Below are 20,608 nucleotides of genomic sequence, written 5' to 3' on the forward strand. Positions count from 1 at the left end.
CTGCTGTCTACCTCAGTTTCTTATTTTGTGAAGTGGGGATTCTCATAGCACCTACAGCAGGTTGGTTGTGAGGAGTAAGTGAGAACTTTGCAAACCTTAAAGTGCTACATAAGTGCTAACAATTATTTAGCACTAGAAGGATGTTGAATGACACAAAATGTATTATAATTTTATTTTGAAATAACTTTTATCCCATCTCTATTTTCTTTGCCTTATAGATAAAAAATAAACTCTTGTTAAGTGATGCAGCTTGGCCCTTTGAGACCTTCTTAAATTCCAGTCCTTCTAGTGTTAGTAAGGGAGAAGAGTTACATGTATTATCTGGAAAGGAACAGAACACACTAAGAAATTCTTTAAATTGTTCTACAAAAATGTTACTTAATAAAATGACTGCAATTAAGAGCCTTGAGCAAGACGTGGTGTCAACAACAGTTAGAGCTTGTCAGTGGTGTAGATGCCCTTTTGAGAAGCAGATGGCATAGTGGAGAGAGTGTTAGGGAGTTAGGAAGATCTAGATTTAAATCCCAATGGACACTTATGAGCTGTGAGATGATGGGCCTATCACAACTACTCTGAAGCCCCAGTTTCCTCATCTCTAAAATGGGGATAATTCTGGCTATAATTTCTACTTCACAGAGCTACTGGTAGTAGGCACAAATGAAATAGCATCTGTAAAGCATTTTGTAAATCTTCAAGTGCTATATAAATGTCAGCTGCCACTCTAAGAATACTGACCAATTCATTAATGTGTCATATCCAAATAATTCATATAGTTCTTATTAAGCAATAAAGTAAAAACTTAGGTTTCACAATCTTCCCCAAATTAGCAGAGATAATAAAAAATCGATGGTTATTTTCCTTAAATAAACAAAGAGATGTATTGTTTCATTGAGTAGAATACATGTAATATTTTCCCAAATTTCAAAAAACCAGCAAAGTTCTTTGAGATGATTAAAAATTTTTTTTTCCTCAAGTGCCATAAGTCTATTAGGTAAATGGCAGTACCATCTTATTAATAACCCTGAGGGTCATCAATGGAACTACTTAGTGTGAATTAGACCACTGAATTGCTTTGGCAGTCCTATCATTATTCCACAGTTAAGGAAGAAGGGAAAAAAGAGAGAGGAACTTACCTGTACAAAAACAGTCAAAGCAACTTTATTCCTAATAGCAACAAATTGGATCTGAAAGGGAGTGTGGTATCATGATACACAGAGCTAGCAAGACTTAGTGATTCAAGTTCCACCTCTGACCATATTGGTTCTGAGACTTGGGGCCAGTCCCTTAACCTCTCAGTGGTTCTAGGAAACTGACAAGAAGTGTCACAGGAAGTCCCAATACTGGAAGAGGTACCCTGGAGTTTCACACACCAAAGAAATGATGGTTCTCAGCAATCTCTTGGCTCCAGGCATTTCTACTTGCTGTCTCCCATGCTTTTCCTCCTCATCTCTACTTGCCCCTGTCTTTCTTCAAGTTCCATCTAAAATCTCACTTTCCACAAGAAGCCTCTTCCAACTCCACTTAATTCTGCCTTCCCTTTGTTGATTATTTCCTATTTGTCCCTTATAGAGTTTGTTGCCTCCCGCATCAGATTTTGAACTCCTCTCAAGGGCAACGACTTATCTTTTGCCTTTCTTTGTATCCCCTAGCACAAAGCAAAGTAACTGGCATGTTGTAGTTAGTTAATAAATGCTTACTAACTGACTACGCCCATCACTAACAAACTAGAGGCAATCTATTATATTCCATGGCTGAATATATAGTTGAACAAACTATGATATACCAATGTCCCAAAAGAAAATTATCATGCCATTAAAGTTACAGATATACAGTCTATAAAGAAAAGTGAAAATATATACAAAATCATGCAAATAAGAGAAAGAAGAATTAAATTACAGAAAATACACTAATATAGGAAAGAGGGAAAAAAGACAGAAACAAGCATATGTGTATATATACACACACACACACCTAGATATTTTGAGTTTTGCAGTGCAGCAACATCTCAGAAACCAAACAGTGGTAGTAGTAAAGTCATTATAGGGCTAACTTAGACCAATAAACTTAGTTTCATTATATAAACAAAGTAGTAGTACAACAAAGTACAAATTTTATTCTTACTAGCAAGCACAATGACTTTATTTTCAGATGTATAAAGAGAAATTTTTATGGTTTCATAGGCATAAAGTAGAGGGAAAAAGTAGTAAAACACATGTAACATATAAAGGCATGCTTGGCCTGGCCATGGTCTCTGCTTCAGTGCAATCTTCTCACTAGGGAATTGAGCAGTATGCAGCTTTGCAAAGAAAGCTGAAGGCAGTGAGTCTAAGCTTTGCCAATGAAGTGACCTAACTAAAATGGGAAAGAATGGGAAAGAGAAGGTTTGCAGGGGTCTGGGATCTGGCTGGCTATTACTACTTTGAAAGTGAAAATTAGAACTACCTCAACGAGGTGATGTGCCTGAGATAATCCACTCTGCAGCCCTATTCTTACCTCTGTAGCTTTAATTAAGGCTCTTCTCTGCATTCAGATCTACCATCCTTTGTATTTGACAATTCCTACACAATGTTTTTGCTGTCATTGCTTCTAGACTCTTCCGCCAAACTAGGATTAAAACTGCTTTCTTTTTTGCAAGGCAAAGAAAGGCTATACTACAAGAGAAGTATGCTAGCTACAGTGGTAAGAGTAGCTTTAGCAACTGAGTTAGCACAGAAGTTTTAGGCAAATATGGTTCTGTACATATTACCTCTCACCAAACACTGCAAAAAAGGTCAACAGGCTTTGTAAAGGGTAAAAATTATTTTGAAAAGTAAAATGAAATAATATAAATATGAGATTTCATTGTATGATACTATTCATAGGAAGCCTGGGTTCACAATATCATGAGCTTTAAAAACATGGGATCTCAATATTTGCGTTAGTATGAACATGATCCCTGATCACTCTGAGGAAATACAGATATAACTAGTATTAATTTACTTACCTCATCCCATTCTAAAAGGTAACTTTGGATTTTAGAACCATTGTCACAAGGTGCCTAAAATAGAGAACGATTACAAATCAGAACCCTTGAAAAAAATTTATTGTGTTGGACTTAATTTAAAGAACTTATGTCAGAGCCATGTGCTATGACCTTTATTGATAGCAAATGTACAGAGAACAAAGAAATAGAAAACAGTCATTGAGATACTTTTTAAGAAGAGACAGCTAGACAGCATAACGGTTAGAACACTGTACTTAAGAATTAGGATTTGAGTTAGAATATACCTTAGATACTTGCTAGCTGTGTGACCTAGGGAAAGTCCCTTAATTTTTTCAGTCTCCATTTCCTCATCTATTTACTTCCCAAGGTTATTGTGAGGATCAAAGGAGATAATCCAGATCTGTGCTAGACAAACTTTAAAGTACCATACAAAGGTTACTTATTATTAAGAAAACAAAGGTTGGAAGCAAAGGCATGGAGATGGGAGATGTAATAGCATATACAGGGAAGAACAAGTAAGTCAGTTTGACTGTCATGTACTGTGTACAGAGAATAATGTACAGTCAATTTAGGAAAACAGACTGAAGGGAGATTATGAAAAGTGTTAAATGGCAGGGGAGTTCTTATTTTATCCTAAGGGCAATGGGAAACTACAGAAGCTTTTTTTTTTTTTTTAAAGAAGTTACAGGGATAGAACTGTACTTTAGGAATAAATAGCAATTATGCAGTTGAGAGGAAGATGAATTGTAGAAAAAAGATACAGAACACAGGGAAGCCAATTAGGATCTCTATAGAAAAAAATATTTATAGCAGCTCTTTTTATGGTGGCAAAGAATTGGAAATTGAGGGGATGCCCATCAACTGGACAATGGCTGAACAACTTGTGGTATATGACTGTGATGGGATACTACTGTGCTATGAGATATGATAAGCAGGATGGTCTCAGAAAAACCTGAACTTTAGTGAACTGATATAAAATAAAGTATGCAGAACCAGGAGAACATTGTACACAGTAACAGCAATACTGTTAAGGATGACCAACTATGAAAGACTTAACTACCCTGATCATGACAATGATCCAAGACAATTCCAACAGACCAATGATGCTATACTACCTCCAGAGAACTGATAAACTCTGAATGCAGATTGAAGCACACTTTTTAAACTTTCTTTTTCTTGTTTTTTTTTTTTGTGTTTTCTTTTGCAAAATGACTAGTACGGAAATGTGTTTTGCAAGACTCTCCACATGTATATATCAAATTAAATGACTTCTTAATGGGTGGGGGAGGAGTTGCAGGGAGGGAGAAAATTCGGAACTCAAAATATAAAAATGAATGCTAAAAGTGGAAACAAACAAAATAAAAAGCTTTAGTATTAGAAACATGTACTTTATGCACTAAAAACTGATTTGCTTTCATTTAACATTAAATCCTCACAAGCGTAGTTATCTGACTTCCCAGACCAAAGCAGATTAGAAGCAGCAAACTCACTGGGCTAGATACAATGAAAGCAGCCAGGAATGACAGCTGAATGCCTCACAGAAGAGGAGCCAGGAAAAACTAAAAAGGAGACATCAAACTGTGATCTCTATTGTAGCTCAGTTCAATTATGAATGCTTAGAATGATGCAAGTAAGTGACCAAGAAAACATTGTAGCATGCTAAGTACTCTCTGTTGAAAAGGGAGGTGGGTGTGTGGGTGGGTAGATGGGTGTGTGAGTAGGTGGGTGGGGGTGTGTGTGTGTGCGTGTGTGTGCGTGCATCCATGAATCAGTATCTCATTTTCCAGGCAACACTGAGAATAAGCTATTCATACATAATATGCGTGTACCTCACACCTATTATGATTTTTAAAAACTTATTTTAATGGAAACCTTAAACGTTGCTAGGCTACAGTGCTATCAGAAAGGCAACGTGGTATGGGTAGAAAGAACTGTGAAGAGAAAGTCAGGCAAGACTTGGGTTTGAATCCCATGCTTCACCCTTGGGCTGAAAAGCACTTAACTTCACCCTTAACTTCTCCAATTCTCAGCTTCCTCATCTGTAAAATGCAGTTAATGGTAAGGTTAGTCCCTAGCTCACAGAGTCAATGAAAGAATCAAATGAGGCTAATTAGGGGAAAGCACTTTGCAAACCTCAGACTATATAATTGTTGAATTATTACTTTCTATGCCATCTTGGGCTACTGAAATATGCTTGTCCTTATATTAAATGATTTAAAACTCCTATCCATTTTTGAATGTGTGTTTGTCTTTTATATTTTTTCTGTCTCCTCTCCCTTGTTAGGCTCTCATAATGCCTACTTCTAGCAGTTACTGTACAAGCTGGACCACCTAACTTGCTGCTAAATTTTGTCTTTGGTGACTTAGGAAATCAGATAAACAGGCTCCCTGAAAAGGCATTTAAAATAAAAGTTAAAACACCTGAGCAAGACTTGGGGGACTCTTCTATTAACTGAAATTTACTGAATGGAGTTTGTGACAAACTATTTTGGCTGCTCAGAGACCTGTTATGCTTATTTTCAGGTTCTTGACTGTGTACTGGTTCTGTGGTTGCTGGAAAAATGACTGCTTCTTGTAATACAGCTTAGAAAAAAGTTCAAAAATTAAAAAAAATATTTTCTCCCTTCTCGTGGGCTTTTACAAGAGTGATATTAAAGATACAGTTCACGTCAAATCTTCCAGATCATAGAATATTAGCGTTGGAAGGGATGTTAAAAATCATCCAATTTAATCACTAATTTTACAAATGGTGAAAATAAGGCCCAGAAAGGTGGAAAGACCTGGATTGTAACTCAGGACTCTGACTTTCTTTTCTTTACAACACAGTGCCTCTAGACATAATTTCAGCTTTTGATTAACTGGAAAAATCCACGGAATAGAATACTGTACTCTCTGACCATGCTGGTTAAAAATAATGTTAAATTAAGTGATTTTTAGGTCCTTAACTACACAAGCAAATTAGTTCCTTGGCTTCACGGGAACACTTTAAGACACATCTGTATGCACACACGCACATTCACATAACCTGTACAATGTTTCCTAATTCCATGGAAATAGCTCATCAACTATCAGTAGACTCAAGGGGAAGAGGGAAGGTCCATTAGCTCTAAGAAATATGAATATCTTGAGAATTTTAAGTTAACAGATGCATTCATTCAATATGCAGTCTTAGCTTTGGTTTCCTTATCTGCAATCTGGGAAATAATACAAGACTACTTACCTCACAACAGGGGTATTATTTATGAGAGTCAAGTGACATAGTTTATGTCATGCATATAAATCATAAAACATGGCACAAATGGAAACTCTATTAGCTACACCTTTCAAAAACATGTCCAACAAATCAGGACATAAACACCATCAAATACCTTCAAGATACTTTCATAGGAATCAGTGCGTGGGTGACAATGTTCTTGAAATATACAGAGATGAAAGCAATGAAAGACATCTTTGAACAGTCAGCATAGTGCTATGATATAAGAAATTACTATTTTTTATAATTCTCTATCAGAAATGCCCCATTTCTTCAAAAGCAATAAAAACAAAAGCTCTAACTGTGGCATGCATCGAGGGCATGCAGGCAGCACACAGCATGGTACTGCAGAAAAAGTGCTGAATTTCAAGTCGGAGGGCCTAAATTAAACTCCTAATTCCCTCCTCTGCTACCAGCGTGACTCTGGGCAAGTCGCTAAAGCTCTCCTGGCTTCATTCTCCTCGTTTCCAGGACGAGGGGGTTGGACAGAACGGTATCTGGAGTCCCTTCCAGCTCCAGAGCTAGGATTCTGAGGCTGGGGCTGAAACAATAATGTGCAACTGAACCAAAGAAACAGACTGCCTTTTGGGTTTTATAAGCTGAACAGTTTCCACAAATTCTAGAAAGGATTTCTAGTCTGTTTTTCTTCTGCCTAATTTTCATAAGTGCACACGCAGACAACTATTGATAATGACTTAGTTTCTTCTGTCTCATACTCACGCATTTAACAAAAACATGAACGGCGCTGTACTGAAACATGACGAACAGTAATATGCAGATATGTGTCGCTCACTAGAAAAACACGATATATTTTATCTCTCTAAGAATAAACTAGAATTCAGTTCTTTGGATAAAAACACTCAGCTTTCCGTCTTAAAAAACCCTTTTAGAACGTTCTTACCTTCCACTGTAATGTGAGTGAGTTTTTGGTTCGGTTGGCAATTCTTGGTGGATTGGGTATATCTGGTTCACAGCTCAGGGTGGTAAAACTTTCAGCTTCTGAAGGGTTTCCCTTCACGGAATTACATTCTGCTTGTATTCTAAAGTAGTAAAATAAATAGCTTACCTAGAGGAATCCCTGGATTCTTCTGCTAACAGCATTCCCCTTAACATACTTAAAACACGTTTGTTCAAGAGTTAGTTTTGTACAAATGTCAAGAGAAAATGAACTTTTCCCATAATTCTTAAATTGCATAATTATTAAATTGTGAGTAAACTGGGCAGATTCCATGTTGACTGATGTGTCTTACAAAGTGCTTATTTGCACATTATTAGAATACTAAAGTTAAAAACATTTTTTCAATGAAAATACAAATAATTCTTAAGCTAAGTACTACTGACAGAAGCCTATATATTCCATTTCAATCATGTTTTCCCACCAAAATGAATATATATAAAGAGGTTCCTTCTTGGGAGTTACATTTTTATAAATGCCATTTGCTACACTAGAAGATAATAAATAGCTTGTGTTACTCACTTTGCATGATAATCTGTTGCTGGCTTGAGGTCATTTACAGTGACACTTGTTTCTTCTCCACTGGGAAAAAAAAATTTACCACTGCTTTTATACTCTGTGGCATATCATTCTGTGATAAATGAATACTTACCAGAACAATTACATTACATTTTTAGTTGTTTATTTTTTTCTATCTATATAAAAAATATTCTTCTGATTCTAGTACATGTAAGTGAGTCTTTGTAGCTGATCTAGAATTTAGATAATTAGGATGTCAGCTGTGCTGAAATGTATCTATGTACTCCAAAGATAGGGCTTCACACAGATTCATTTTGTTAGATTAGAACAAGGCGAGGAGATGGGACGTTGAGCTTACTCAAGAAAAACTACTTTTACACAATTAAAGTATTACTTACAAATAACAACTATAGCAAATATAGCAAAATCTGCAGTTTGTTGGCCATTTTTTCATGTTACTGAAGTGCTTGAATGTAGTAAAATTTCCAGAATGTTCCAAAATCCAGACTTTCTCTCCTTCAAATTAGCGTACCTCATTTCATAAGAATGGAACTTGTGGCCTAACGGAAAGAATACTACAACACTGGATATGAAGTCAGAGCAACTGAGTTCAAGCCCTAATCTGTGACCGCAGGTAAGTTAATTTCTCGGGGTACCAATTCTCTCACTTGTTAAGTAAGGTTGTTGATCAGGATGACTTACAAGGTCTTTTCTAGCTCTAAGTCCTAAAAGCCTATGAATTACTGAATAAAGAAAACCTCTCAATGACAACGAGTTGCCCCCTCCCACCCCAAATCAGCAGTAGATTTCTCTACCATGGTTTGTATTGAAATATTTCTAACCTATGGAGATGCTATAGGTGTTGACAGCTGGATATTAAGCCTATTAGAAGTGAGGATTAGACCTTTGATTTCAATGATATAGGAAACTCCCAGGTGAGGAAGCTCCCTTGACCAATATAGGTGATAGCCATGAGAGATAACTGTTTTTTTCCAGGGCACACAACCACTAACCAGCATGTGTCACAGATGGGACATAAACCCAGATCTTCTTGATTTTGAGGCTAGCTTCCTAATTAATCCCTATATCATATTGCCTTGTAGTTGGTCTCTCTATTATCTATTTTTTACTTCCATTCTTCATGTCATTCTCTTCCCTTTCATCTTCCTCAGTTCCTCCTCTTCTCTGCTTTCTGTGTTCTTCCTTTCTTCTGCTGCCATCTAGCAGTGACAGAAGCTAGTGCAGATAGATAAGCAACTGCTATAATTCAACAAATACAAGACGGATCCAGATAAAACCAGATTTATAAGAAACAAACTCTGTAGAAGGAAATGCCATCATAAAAAATAAAGACTATCAGAGCAGTATGCCAGGAAGAAAGCCTAGTAGCACGGGGTGGAGTTTGGGCCTAAGGTTTTTTCTGCAGTGCAGATACAGATAAGAATATCTTAAATATTTGAATAGAAGCCATTAGTAACAGAACAGCAAGAACCTTTATTTTATCTGAAAAGAGCTGGTGTGTATTATGGTCTGCCTCAAAAAAAAAACCTGTTAGTTAACAAGAAGGTGTCCGTGCAGAGAAGGGGCCAGGCACTCTGTAAGACTGCTCTAGGGGACTGACACTTTATTAAACTTCACTTTTCTTCTTTTCACCCAGCTACTTCTTTAAGGAGCCTGCCTAGAAAACTCATTTCTTTCTGGTGTAGGCCTGGTCATTCAGCTCTTAATGTCTTTCTTTGTACTTGTAATGCAACATATAATTAACCACTAAGAGATCGCTGTGTTCCATATAGCAGAGACTAACTTGTATATGAACAAAGTCTAGGAAAAAAACAGCATTTGTTATATTGAATTATTCATAATAATCTCCCCATATTGAGGAACATCAACCATACTTATGGCTAGTTGATATGCAATACACATTCAAACTTGGCATTTAGAACCACAGCTTGTTTTCAAAATTTGATCATAAGCATAATACTCAGATAAAAGAACTATATTTATAGATATATGTACACCATCAGACTTAAAATAAATTTTTTTTTCCACAGATCAAGTCAATGGAAGAAGAATCTCAAAAACATTTCATACCTGAGAGCTCTCTGTTCACCTGTGATTACATCAATGTAATGAGAATTACCAATGCAGAAATTGCTTCTACCACTGTAGTTTGTTACCTGTTTGTGATTTAGAATTTTAGAAAGCTGGTTGAGAGACAAGTTAAATGACTTGCCCGTGGTCATACAGCTAGCATGTGTCAAAGGTAGGACTTGAAACCAGGTGTTCCTGACTCCTTTATCCATTATGCCATGTGGCTCATCTAACCAATTTAGAGTAGGAAAGTAGTTTATGTAATAGGAGGGAGAAAAATAAAAATGAAAAATACCTACGCATAAACACTTTTATATTTCCCATCTTTTCCAGTATTTGAAACCAGAATTTCATAACCATATAGCTCTGGTACATTATTTTCCTCTGTTTCCCCATCAATGCTGCTGGAAGGAGGTGACCACGTAAGTACTACTGTTCTTGCTTGTATGTCTGATACCTGTTAAAATATAACATTTAGAAATTCTTTAAAACATACGTGTAGTGACTGAAATGTGATTATGTAAGTGTGTTGTGAAGAATTACAACAGAAGTTCAGAACAGGCATGACTTCCTACTCTTAATACACACACATAAAAAGCTTTTAATTTAATGGGAAGGTAGAATGAAACACACGAAAAAGAAGCAAACATTATATACGACACATACATATATATAAAGTTAAAGATACACACATTTATATACAATAGTTCATCTGGAGATACATGCCAATTTTCAAATGGGCATGAATACTGGTGAAAGGTCAGAGAGTGTGCCAAGTCTGGGAACATTTAGGGCTATTCAAAGTTACTGGGATTATTGGAGCCATGGAATTAAGTAGATCCCTGCCTCCCCTCCCCAAATTGTAAAAAAAAGAAATAATTTTTTTTTCTAAATCTCAAGTTCAGAACATAATTATCTGTATTTTCTGTATATGTCTATTCTGCTTAGGAGAAAGGCTCAAACAGAGATTGTCAATATAAGAAATGTCAATACAAGAAATGGGGGATAAGGAGTAAATTTGAGCAATATTCTGGAAAACAGAACATGTTAACGGTATGCATATATGGATTATATACTCTAAAGAGGAAAGGAGATGGGAGGGAAAAAGAGAAAGAGGAATGGACAATAAATTTGTAGTTGTTAAGTGTGAGAAGACCAGAGGAAGAGGGATGCTAGCAACTGTAAGAGGTAGGGAAAGAATGAGTTGTTGGGAAGGATGAATTGTGAAGATATACAACTTTAGGTGGGTTTAATTTTGTGTGCTGGTGAAACATCTGCATGACATCTGCAACTTATTCTGATGGCAAAAAAAAAATATGGGACTGTCATCTTGTAGGGGAAAAAACCATGGCTACTTATTCTAGTCATCTAAATTCAAGAAGTGTGTTCTTAAAGACTTAATATGCATAAAGGACATGTTAGGAAAAATGTCCTGAAATACAAGGGGGTCTTTTTTCCTATGCACATTTCAAGCTTTACCTTTAGTAGATGGAAATTGTAGGCTAAAAATATTTGTTACAAAAATAAGGGCAAGTATTAATGATTCTTATCAGAGGATCACAAATTTAGAGGTAGACAGTCCCTTAGAAGTCACCAAATTTAACTTTCTCATTTATGGACAAAGAAATTAAGTCCTATTGTTCCCAGGGTAGTAAGTGACAGATCCAAGATCCAAGTGTAATAACTATTTTTGCTGGCCTGAGATCCTTTATTGTTAGTTAGAGATACTTGTAGCTATTATGTTTACATGAAATTGCTAGGATTATATAAGTAAACATTCAAACGCTAATGCTGTTAAAGCCATAAGATTCCTTTTCAAGTAAAAATATAGAAACAGACATTGGTAGTATTCTTTTAAATTCATATGCTGATTTGCAAAAATAGACATGTTATATTCCCAGGGCCCCAAACAAACTTTAAAAGTAAAATTACTTAATGTAGATAAAAACTGGTGTATTCAAACCCTGCTGCTGGAGACACTGGAAGAAAAGCAGGGTCGTTCTGGCTTAGTGGGCAGGAGCACTGAGCTTTTTTAGGCTTCTTAAAACCAAGCATAATGGAAGGCAAACTGGTCATTATAACAGAACTAGGGAGCCTCTAGGTCCTAGAGTCTAAGAAATAACCTTGTTCCACTACACATAGCCTATTCCATATAGGAATTTTTTCTCTTTATACTCTTTTCATTTTCACTCACTTCTAATGCTCTCAAAATGATTTTTTTAGTAAGAGACTTTTCTTATTTGTTTTTGGCACAAAGTAAAGGGGGTTGGACTTAAGTGTGCATAACATTTTTTAATCATGTGAATTCTGGTTTAGTGTAAACCAGAAGACATTTTTCTCATTTGTCTGTGGGTCTGAGAGCTTTATTTTGGTGAGCATTAATGAGATTACTTTGTAAACTTTTTACATTTTATATCTGTAAGAAAATTTTAAAAGTACTTCGTATTTCCAAGAAAAATTTACCAAACTGAACTTTAATGGTCAGAGCAGCTATATCTATTAAAGATACAGCATCCATTAAATGTCTGAAAGCTACCACTTAAATACACATGAAAACTTCCTTAAAATGCTTCATTCACATATTTATTAGTGAAGTGACAAATGTTCTTTTTCTAAAGCTTTGTTCATGTTTGTTTACCTAGACTCCAGAAAATATGACTTGCAGGACAAAATTGGATACCACTTACTGTTTTTAGAACCCTATTCTCTCTTCTGGCATAGGCCGTCTTCCTCACATTTAGATTATTTCAACAGCCTGCTGGTGTGGGTCTGCCAGCCACAAGCCTGTCGACCTCCTCCAGTCCATCCTCCATTCAGATGCCAAAGTGATTTTCCAAAACCATATCACCTCCCTACTCAATAAATTCCAGTGGTTTCCAACCATATCACTTCCAGGATCAAATATGAAATAATCTGCCATTCAAAGCTCATCATAAACTAGTCCCCTTTCCCTACCCTACACCTCCTTCCACTTTCTCAAGTCCTCCCAAACCCCAAGCCGGTTCTCTTTGATCCAGTGACTGGCCTCCTGAATGTTCCTCACACAACATCCTCCATTTCTGGCTGTCCCCCATGCCTAGAATGCTCTCCTCTCCTAATCTTTGCCTCTTGGCTTCCTTCAAGTCTCAAACGAAAATCTTTCCTTATTCAAGAAACCTTTCCCACTCCTCCTTAAGGTTAGTGTCTTTCCTCAGAAATTTTCTCCAATTCATCCTGGGGACGGGGGCTAGTTTATAAAGAACTTTGAATATCAGAATATTTATATTTGATCCTGGGTATGATAGAGAGCCACTAGAGTATAGAGCTTGCTGGTATGTTTATTTGTTTACAAGCTCTCTCTCTCTCACTAGATTGTGAGCTCCTCAAGGTCAGGGATTGTCCTTTGTCTTTCTTTGTATCCTCAAGGCTTGGCACAGTGTCTAGCATGTAGTAGATACTTAATAAATGTTTACTAATACTTGTTAATATATAATTGTAATGTTTATATTTTAATCAGTCTAGAATTAATTCTAAACTAACAGTTTCTGAATTTCTTTAATAGTACTATTTACAGACTAACACATCTTTAATAGCTATTTTAAAAATAATATCTGAAAAGAAACCCCATAAATCTGCATATATTCCACGTATAACAATTATTACCAGTTTGTATATACCAAAAGGCAAAATCTTCAAAAATGAAGAATGTATCTCAGGTACTCACCACCGGTTTGGTAATGCTAGAAAGAAGGGCTTCAAGTACTTTTGTTTCTTCATCCTTTTCTTTAAAAAAGTAAAAAAAATTTAAAAATATTTTAAAGAAACTGCACAAATACAAATGTGACTTTTTTATACTACAACTAATACCCAAAATTTATAAATTCAAGTTATTTCTCCTGAATTTCCACTTAACAGCTTGCTGCCAGTATTCTTTTGCTTTGGCTTAAATATTTCTTTCAATGTTATTTCTGAAGCAGTAAATAAAACTGAAAACTTCAAAATCATTCACTTTTTATGACCAAAAAGTAAAAATTATTTCTTAAAAATAAAAAGTGAAAATGTTGGCAATCAAATTAGACAAGTGAAATGTTACATATATACCATGGCCTAAGGAAGACTGTACTTGTGAAATTGAAGTTTCTAATTTGAGAAGCTAGTAGGGAGCCTGTTGCATGACATGTTTTAATCATAGGGCCAGTGACTGGATTTATGACTTCATTAGTATTGTATATCCCTTCTCTACCAATGCAGGCCATCACCTTCTCTGAAGCTTACGAGTCTCAGAGAGCTGCTCAGATCTCTTTTGAGTTGTCTAGGGGTTACACAGCCAGTATATGTTACAGGCAGGATTTGATTTTAGTTACTTACAGCTCTGAGGTGGTGGATGGAGAAGGGCTTACTCAAAGTCAGGAAGACCTTGATTCAAGTTCTGTGGCCATGGTGAGCTTTAACCAGATCTTTCTATAAAGATAAGTGCACTTCACTTCACTAGAATTAAGAGCCTCCACCAATATATCTGGAAACTGAAGCAGTGGACCACTTAGTGACTCTTACAATTTCCCAGAAGACTACTAAACTAGTAAGGCTGGAACTGATGAAGAGAAAAATTATGAGGGTTTAAAGCCATAGAATGCTTATGGTCATTCATGTGATAGGATTGGAATTTCATGGTAGAAAAAGATAAAATCAAATTTAAGCTATCACATGGGACTAGAGAGGTGGGAAAGATAAGAGAAACTATATTTTAACAATTTTCCTGAAGTTTATTTTTATTTCCCTTTCCTTGTTCCAAATTACTTAGTTGAGCTATTTGCTAATAAAATACAAATTAGAAAATGAAGTATCGATTTATCCAAACTCATTTAAGGATAAAATGAGTTAAGAAAATGCTATATTATATAATGATCAAGTTAAGGGATATCAATGTTCTTTACCGTTACTGTCTTATACTAGCATTTAAAACAAATTTTTAAAAAATTTATAAAAAAGGCACTAGTTTCTATTTCTAAATTATCATGGTCAAACAGAATTATTTGCCTAAACATTCCTATGATGCTCTTCTGGGTGCTGAGTAAGATAAAACTGACATAGTCCCAGGTTACAATTGAAAACAGACTATCTGTATCCCAAAGAGATAGGAAAATGACCTGTACGTACAAAAATATTTATAGCAACTCATTTTGTGATGGCAAAGAACTGGAATCGAGGGAATGTTTAACAACTGGGGAATGACTGAACGAGCTGTGGCATATGATTGTGGCAAAATATTGTTGTGCTATAAGAAATGGTTGGGGGGGCACAAGACCTGTATGAACTAATGCAAAGTGAAGTGAGAAGAACCAGGAGATCATTGTATACAGTAACAGCAATATTATAATGATGATCAACTGTGAAAGACTTGGCTACTGTGATCAATACAATGATCCAAGATAGTTCCAAAGGATTCATGATGAAAAAATGCTATCCACCTTCAAAGAGAGAACTGATGAACTTTGGGGGCAAACTGAAGTAAAATTTTCTCACTTCATTTTTCTCTTTTTTGAAATATGGCTAATATGGAAATACATGTTGCATGATTTCACATATATAATTAATATCACATTGCTTGCCTTCTCAGAGGATATGGAAGGGGATGGGAGGAAGGAAGAGAATTGGGAACTCAAAATTTAAAAAGGATGCCAAAAATAAATTTAAAGAAAAGAAAAAAAAATACACATTAGTATAGCATAAGACTGTGGGATAGTTTATGTTCCAGTTCAATTGCAATTAATAGCATGCAAAGAGGTAATAATATAAAAATTACTTGGAGATATTTGTACAATTAGGCTGTGGAGGATTTTTAAATAGATGTTATAGAGAATATATTTTATTCTACAGGCAACAAGGAGTTGGAGAAGTTCTCATATGTTATGTTTGTATAACTTTTATGGATAATTTCTGCTTTGAATTTTGGAATTGTGTCAACAAAATATAACCTCAATTAAATCTTTTACTCTCAAGATGGAAATAGTTTGTCATTCCATGTAAATGTCAGTTATCATTTTAAAACTAAATTTATTGAAGTCTGTCTCATTTCAATTTTGTATCTCCTGCACCAAACACAATTTCTTACATTTTGCAAGTCACTGGTAAATGTCTAAAAACAACAACAAAAATCAAAGCAGATATCAGGAGGAAGAATATCTAGGATATTTAGAACAAGAACTTTATAACAAATCATGAAATAATTCAAGACCAAGAAGGTTATAAATAGCTAACTAAAATAAAGGGGTCAAAACCCTTGAGTACACAGTGTATATAAATAGACAGCTTTAATTTACTCTTTACTTATACAATATTCAGCAATACACAGGGATTAGTGCTCATAATTTCCTTGAAAAAGGACAAGAAGTTCTGAGTAGAAAAAGAAAACCATTACTTTCCTCCTACTTGGTTGGGAAAGGTCACATAAGGAGAATTTAAGGGGGAAAAAATCAGGAGGAAGGAGGGAAAGTAGATTTTATAAAGCTGGAGGAAAACATTATCCCCAAAGTATAAAGTAAGGAATGAAAATAGGTATAAGAGGGTAGTCAGAAGATTGTTATGGGAAGAACAAAGAAAAGAACTGAAATCAAGGTCAGTGGTATGAAAGGACTTTGAAGCAGAAAATATAGAATTTTGACTTATTTTTGCTTTTTCATTTTGGAAATTTCTTCTGGACAGGCAATAGGCCATTTGAGAGAGACCATGTGAAGTTTCACTACTCAAACAATGGTCAATTAAGATGAAACTATGCATTTTCAAAGTTGTGAAGTACTGGGTTCTTAATCTGCCAATTTACTTTGCCACTGTAGAAATAAGTACATTATTAGAATGAGGTTTTACTATGAGAAAAGTTAACAGGTTAAACAAAATGTCAGAAATAGGAAAAAAGATCAAACAGCAATAGGAAAATGATATTTTAATTACCTTCTATTTCTGTATCCATTTGTGAGACTTTTCCTTTTCCTGCTTTATTCTTTGCTGATCCTGTGCTTAAGCCACCCACATTATGTCCTTTTATAAGTCCATTATGTTCATTTGTAGGAGAAGGACATTTCTGAGGTGATGATGGTGGGCTACTCAATTTATCTTTTTGTGATCCCTGTCGATCTTTTAATTTCTTCTGTAAACGCTCATAAGTTTTACTAGATCGTTCATCTCTAAAGTTAGATCTACCATGTGGAGAGAGTGAATCTAGAAACAAGAAATAAAAAAAATTTAAATCACATTAAAATGCTTATGAAAGCATGAAAAAAGCAAGTCAGTGCTAGATACCTAAAAGACATGTGAATAAAAATCATATTATCACAACCATAATTGTAGATAAGACTTCTAAGAGCAATTTTAAAGATAAAATCAATAGGATTCACAAATGGTTGGTTGTAGAAGGTGAGAAAGAGAAAAGGAACAGATGATTCTGAAAGTTCAAGTTTGGATAACTGAGACGACAGTTCAATCACAAGAAAAAGGGCAGGGGAGGGGATTCTGAACTGAGAGTTCAGTTTTGGATATGACAAATGTGAAGTGACAGGGGGACAACCTGGTGAAAATATCTCGCAAACAAAATAGTGGGTCTGAAATTATGAGAAGGGGGTAAGGGTTAGAGATTTTGATTTGATGGTTACACAGAGGCAATAAAGGAAATGGGAAAGTACGTAGGAAGAGAGTGCAAAGTGAGAAAAGTCTTTTGGGGCTCCTGTATTTAGGGTCTGGCACAGGGAAAAGGATCCAGCACTTGAGACAGAGGAGTAATCTGAGCAGTAGGATAAGAAATTCCTTGCTCATCAGGGAACCCAAAGGAGGCCACTGGTATGAAAAATGCAGGAATCAAGGACTGGAAAAGGCATTGGATTTGGCAATAAAAAAAAATCATGAAGGATTTTCTTCAGCTGTTTCAAAAGAGTGACTGTGTACAAAGCCATATTTCAAAGGACAGAAGGTTTTAGCTAGAAAGCAAGTGGAGACAGTAAGTACTAATTACTGTTTCCAGAAGACAGGCAGTAAAAAGGAGACAGACAAGAGGATATGGGGTAAGGCTGAAGGGAAATTTTTTTAGGATAAAGAACAAGACTATGCAAGAATATGATATCTAGAAATATGTTCATCTTTGTAGTATAACAATATGAATGTAACTTGGTAGAATGTAAACTCTTTAAGAAAGGGACAATTTCAATTTCTTTCTTGTACAATCCCCCAGTGCCTAAGTGCTTTGTTGAATTAGAATTAACTGGATATTTCATCATAAAGGACTTTTACTTCTTTATATGAAGTAGAAATGACCAATCTAGTGGTCCTCAAATCTAACCCTCTAGTTTTTCATGCAGAAACTGTGCCTAAGGTCAAACAAGCAGTGGCAAAAATGGGATTTGAACCCAGGTCCTTTGAATTAAAATATACATCATCAGTTTTCATCTTTTATCTATGTCAGTCCTATCTTCATACTTCCTTGAGTACAAAGATGCTTTTGTAAGCATCCTCACACTGCTGAGTTCAAAGTACTAGTAATAATGAAAATAATTATGATAGCTGACAGCACTTTCAAGGTTACAAAGTGCTTTATATATATTCACTATACACTTGGTAATGGATTGATGTGGTAGTTCTATGTATAACACAATCATTTCCAATTGGAGATAAAAAAGAAATGGCATGGGTATTTTTTAATAGGAGGATTGTTTTTTGAAACGAGCTTGTTAACTTTCATGTATATACTTACCTAGATCTCCATATACCTGTGAAGGATGATACTGTGGTATATACTGTGTGGCCATATCTCCAGTTCCTGTTACTGGTGAGTATATATGACGAGGCGGAGGAGGCATCATAGCTGGAAGAGGAATGAAGCCAGGAAGAGGAGGATGGGGAGGTCTGTGTATCACTGCATGACCACCAGGGTGAAACTCTGGTGCTTGGGGAACCACAACAACCCTTCGAACACCATTGTCTTCAATAACCTGTTAAGTCCCAGGAAAAGAAAAGGGATGAGCATTAGGTTAAATTTTATTCCTCAAGACCTGAACAGGTGCTTTAAAGTTAATTATGGCAGAAAGTAAGAATTTCTGAAGAGCTAAAGACTAAAGAAAAATGTCCACTGTATTATCAAAATAATTTATTAAATACCTGCTTCATATGCTACTATGTAATGATTTCAAGACACATCCACCAGCAGATATTAATTAAGGGCAAGGCACAGTACTAGGTTCTAAGGATGCAAAGGCAAAAGTGAGGTAGTCCCACCTGTACAGGAACTTCTAGGTTTACCAGATATAAACATAGAAGTAAGATGTATGAGGAAATGTCTACAGAGAACAAAGTTTGGGGCTGGAGAGAGGGAATCAGAAAGGCTTCATTCAGGAGATGGTTCTTAAGAGGAGCTTTAAAGGAAGTTAAGGGTTATAGGAGGCAGTGGTGAGCAGGCAGAGCATTCCAGTTGTGACCTGCAAGACATGGAATGTCATGTGTGAGGAACAGGAAGTAGGACAGCTTGACTGGAAGGTGGAATGTAGGATCAGACTGGAAAGATAGGCTGGAACCAAACTATGAAGGGTTTTAAATGACAATTTTTATTTGATGCTAGAGGTAATAGAAAGACACTGGACATCTGTGAACAGCTGGGAAACTGGGTCATACATGTGTCACAGGCTTAGGAAAAGATAATTTTTTAAAATCATAAAATTATTAAAAGAATAAAAAACATCTCATGGTCTAAGAACCTTTAGGTTAAAAAAAAATCGGCTCACAAAGTAAAAGATGGTATCGAGGATCAAAATTCTATGACATAAACAAATTATTCCAATGAGGAGAAAAATGAGTAAACTATCTAAAATGATGGATGGGGTTGCGCACGTAGCTCACTTAACTATCAATCCTGGGTGGCTTCATTTAAACTACTTTGCAAAGTCCCAGAACCTGAGGGAGTAAGTAAAACTGTGGTACATAGTTAGAAGACTGGATTAGAATTCAGAAGACCTTGCCTTGATGCTGTCATTAACTAGCAATGAAACTCTGGGCAAGTCACTTATTTCCCTATGTTTCAGTTCTTCAAATATAAAATGAAAATGAGGACCAAATGATTTCTAAGGTCCCTCCTAATTCTGATGTTTGCAATTCTACAAATGAGACCCATAATTTTTAAATTTAGATTCCCAGATAACATAGAATTTCTTTTATGCATCTGTAAGAATAAATTATCAACATGTTTACTTAACTTTTTTCTCTCCAAAGGCTCTGGGTAAGATGCTAAGGTGGCACAATAAGTAAACTTTTTTGCCTAACTTTTGACTTGTTTCAGAAAGTTGAAGTTGGACAGATATATGACTTCTAGAAAAATGAACGTTACTATAAATTAGCAATACTTATTTATATGCACTTCATATACAGCTGTGGGTCAGCTCTCTAAAACTGTAACTCTTCCTTGTTACTTTTCTTCTCTCCAATACTGTATGCCTGGACTGCTAACCTTAGAGGGAAAAGTCAAAACCATCTCTTAACTTTCTTTTATTAATAAATTTATTTATTTTTAGTTTTCAACATTTACTTCCACAAGATTTTGAGTTCCAAATTTTCACCCCATCTCGCCCCTCCCCCACCCCAAGATGGCATGCATTCTGAATACCCCTAGTCTGCCTTCCCTTCTATCTCTCCCCACCTTCTCTTATCCCCTTTCCCTTCTGTTTTCCTGTGGGGCAGGATAGATTTCTGTACCCCATTTCCTGTATTTCTTATTTCCCAGTTGCATGTGAAAATACATTTTTTTAAACATGTGTTTTTAAAACTTTGGGTTCCAAATTTTCTCCCTTCCTCCCTC

At 35.7% G+C, this 20,608-nt stretch overlaps 1 protein-coding gene across 4 annotated transcripts in view; it reads right to left on the bottom strand.

The window, feature by feature from the left end:
• Nucleotides 1-20,608, bottom strand: part of FNDC3A (fibronectin type III domain containing 3A) — a 203,532-nt gene that overhangs the window by 45,614 nt on the left and 137,310 nt on the right. For all 4 annotated transcript variants that reach the window (XM_027848140.1, XM_027848141.1, XM_027848144.1 and 1 more), the window contains 7 exons: nucleotides 18,518-18,755; nucleotides 16,729-16,995; nucleotides 13,505-13,563; nucleotides 10,101-10,258; nucleotides 7,714-7,773; nucleotides 7,138-7,276; nucleotides 2,984-3,037 (listed from right to left, as the gene is read on the bottom strand). In XM_027848140.1, the coding sequence (XP_027703941.1) occupies nucleotides 2,984-3,037; nucleotides 7,138-7,276; nucleotides 7,714-7,773; nucleotides 10,101-10,258; nucleotides 13,505-13,563; nucleotides 16,729-16,995; nucleotides 18,518-18,755 (975 nt within the window). The remainder of the gene's footprint in view (nucleotides 1-2,983; nucleotides 3,038-7,137; nucleotides 7,277-7,713; nucleotides 7,774-10,100; nucleotides 10,259-13,504; nucleotides 13,564-16,728; nucleotides 16,996-18,517; nucleotides 18,756-20,608) is intronic.

This window comes from Vombatus ursinus, unplaced genomic scaffold, assembly GCF_900497805.2.
Source record: "Vombatus ursinus unplaced genomic scaffold, bare-nosed wombat genome assembly UNPS02005659.1, whole genome shotgun sequence".
NCBI classification, from domain to species: domain Eukaryota; kingdom Metazoa; phylum Chordata; class Mammalia; order Diprotodontia; family Vombatidae; genus Vombatus; species Vombatus ursinus.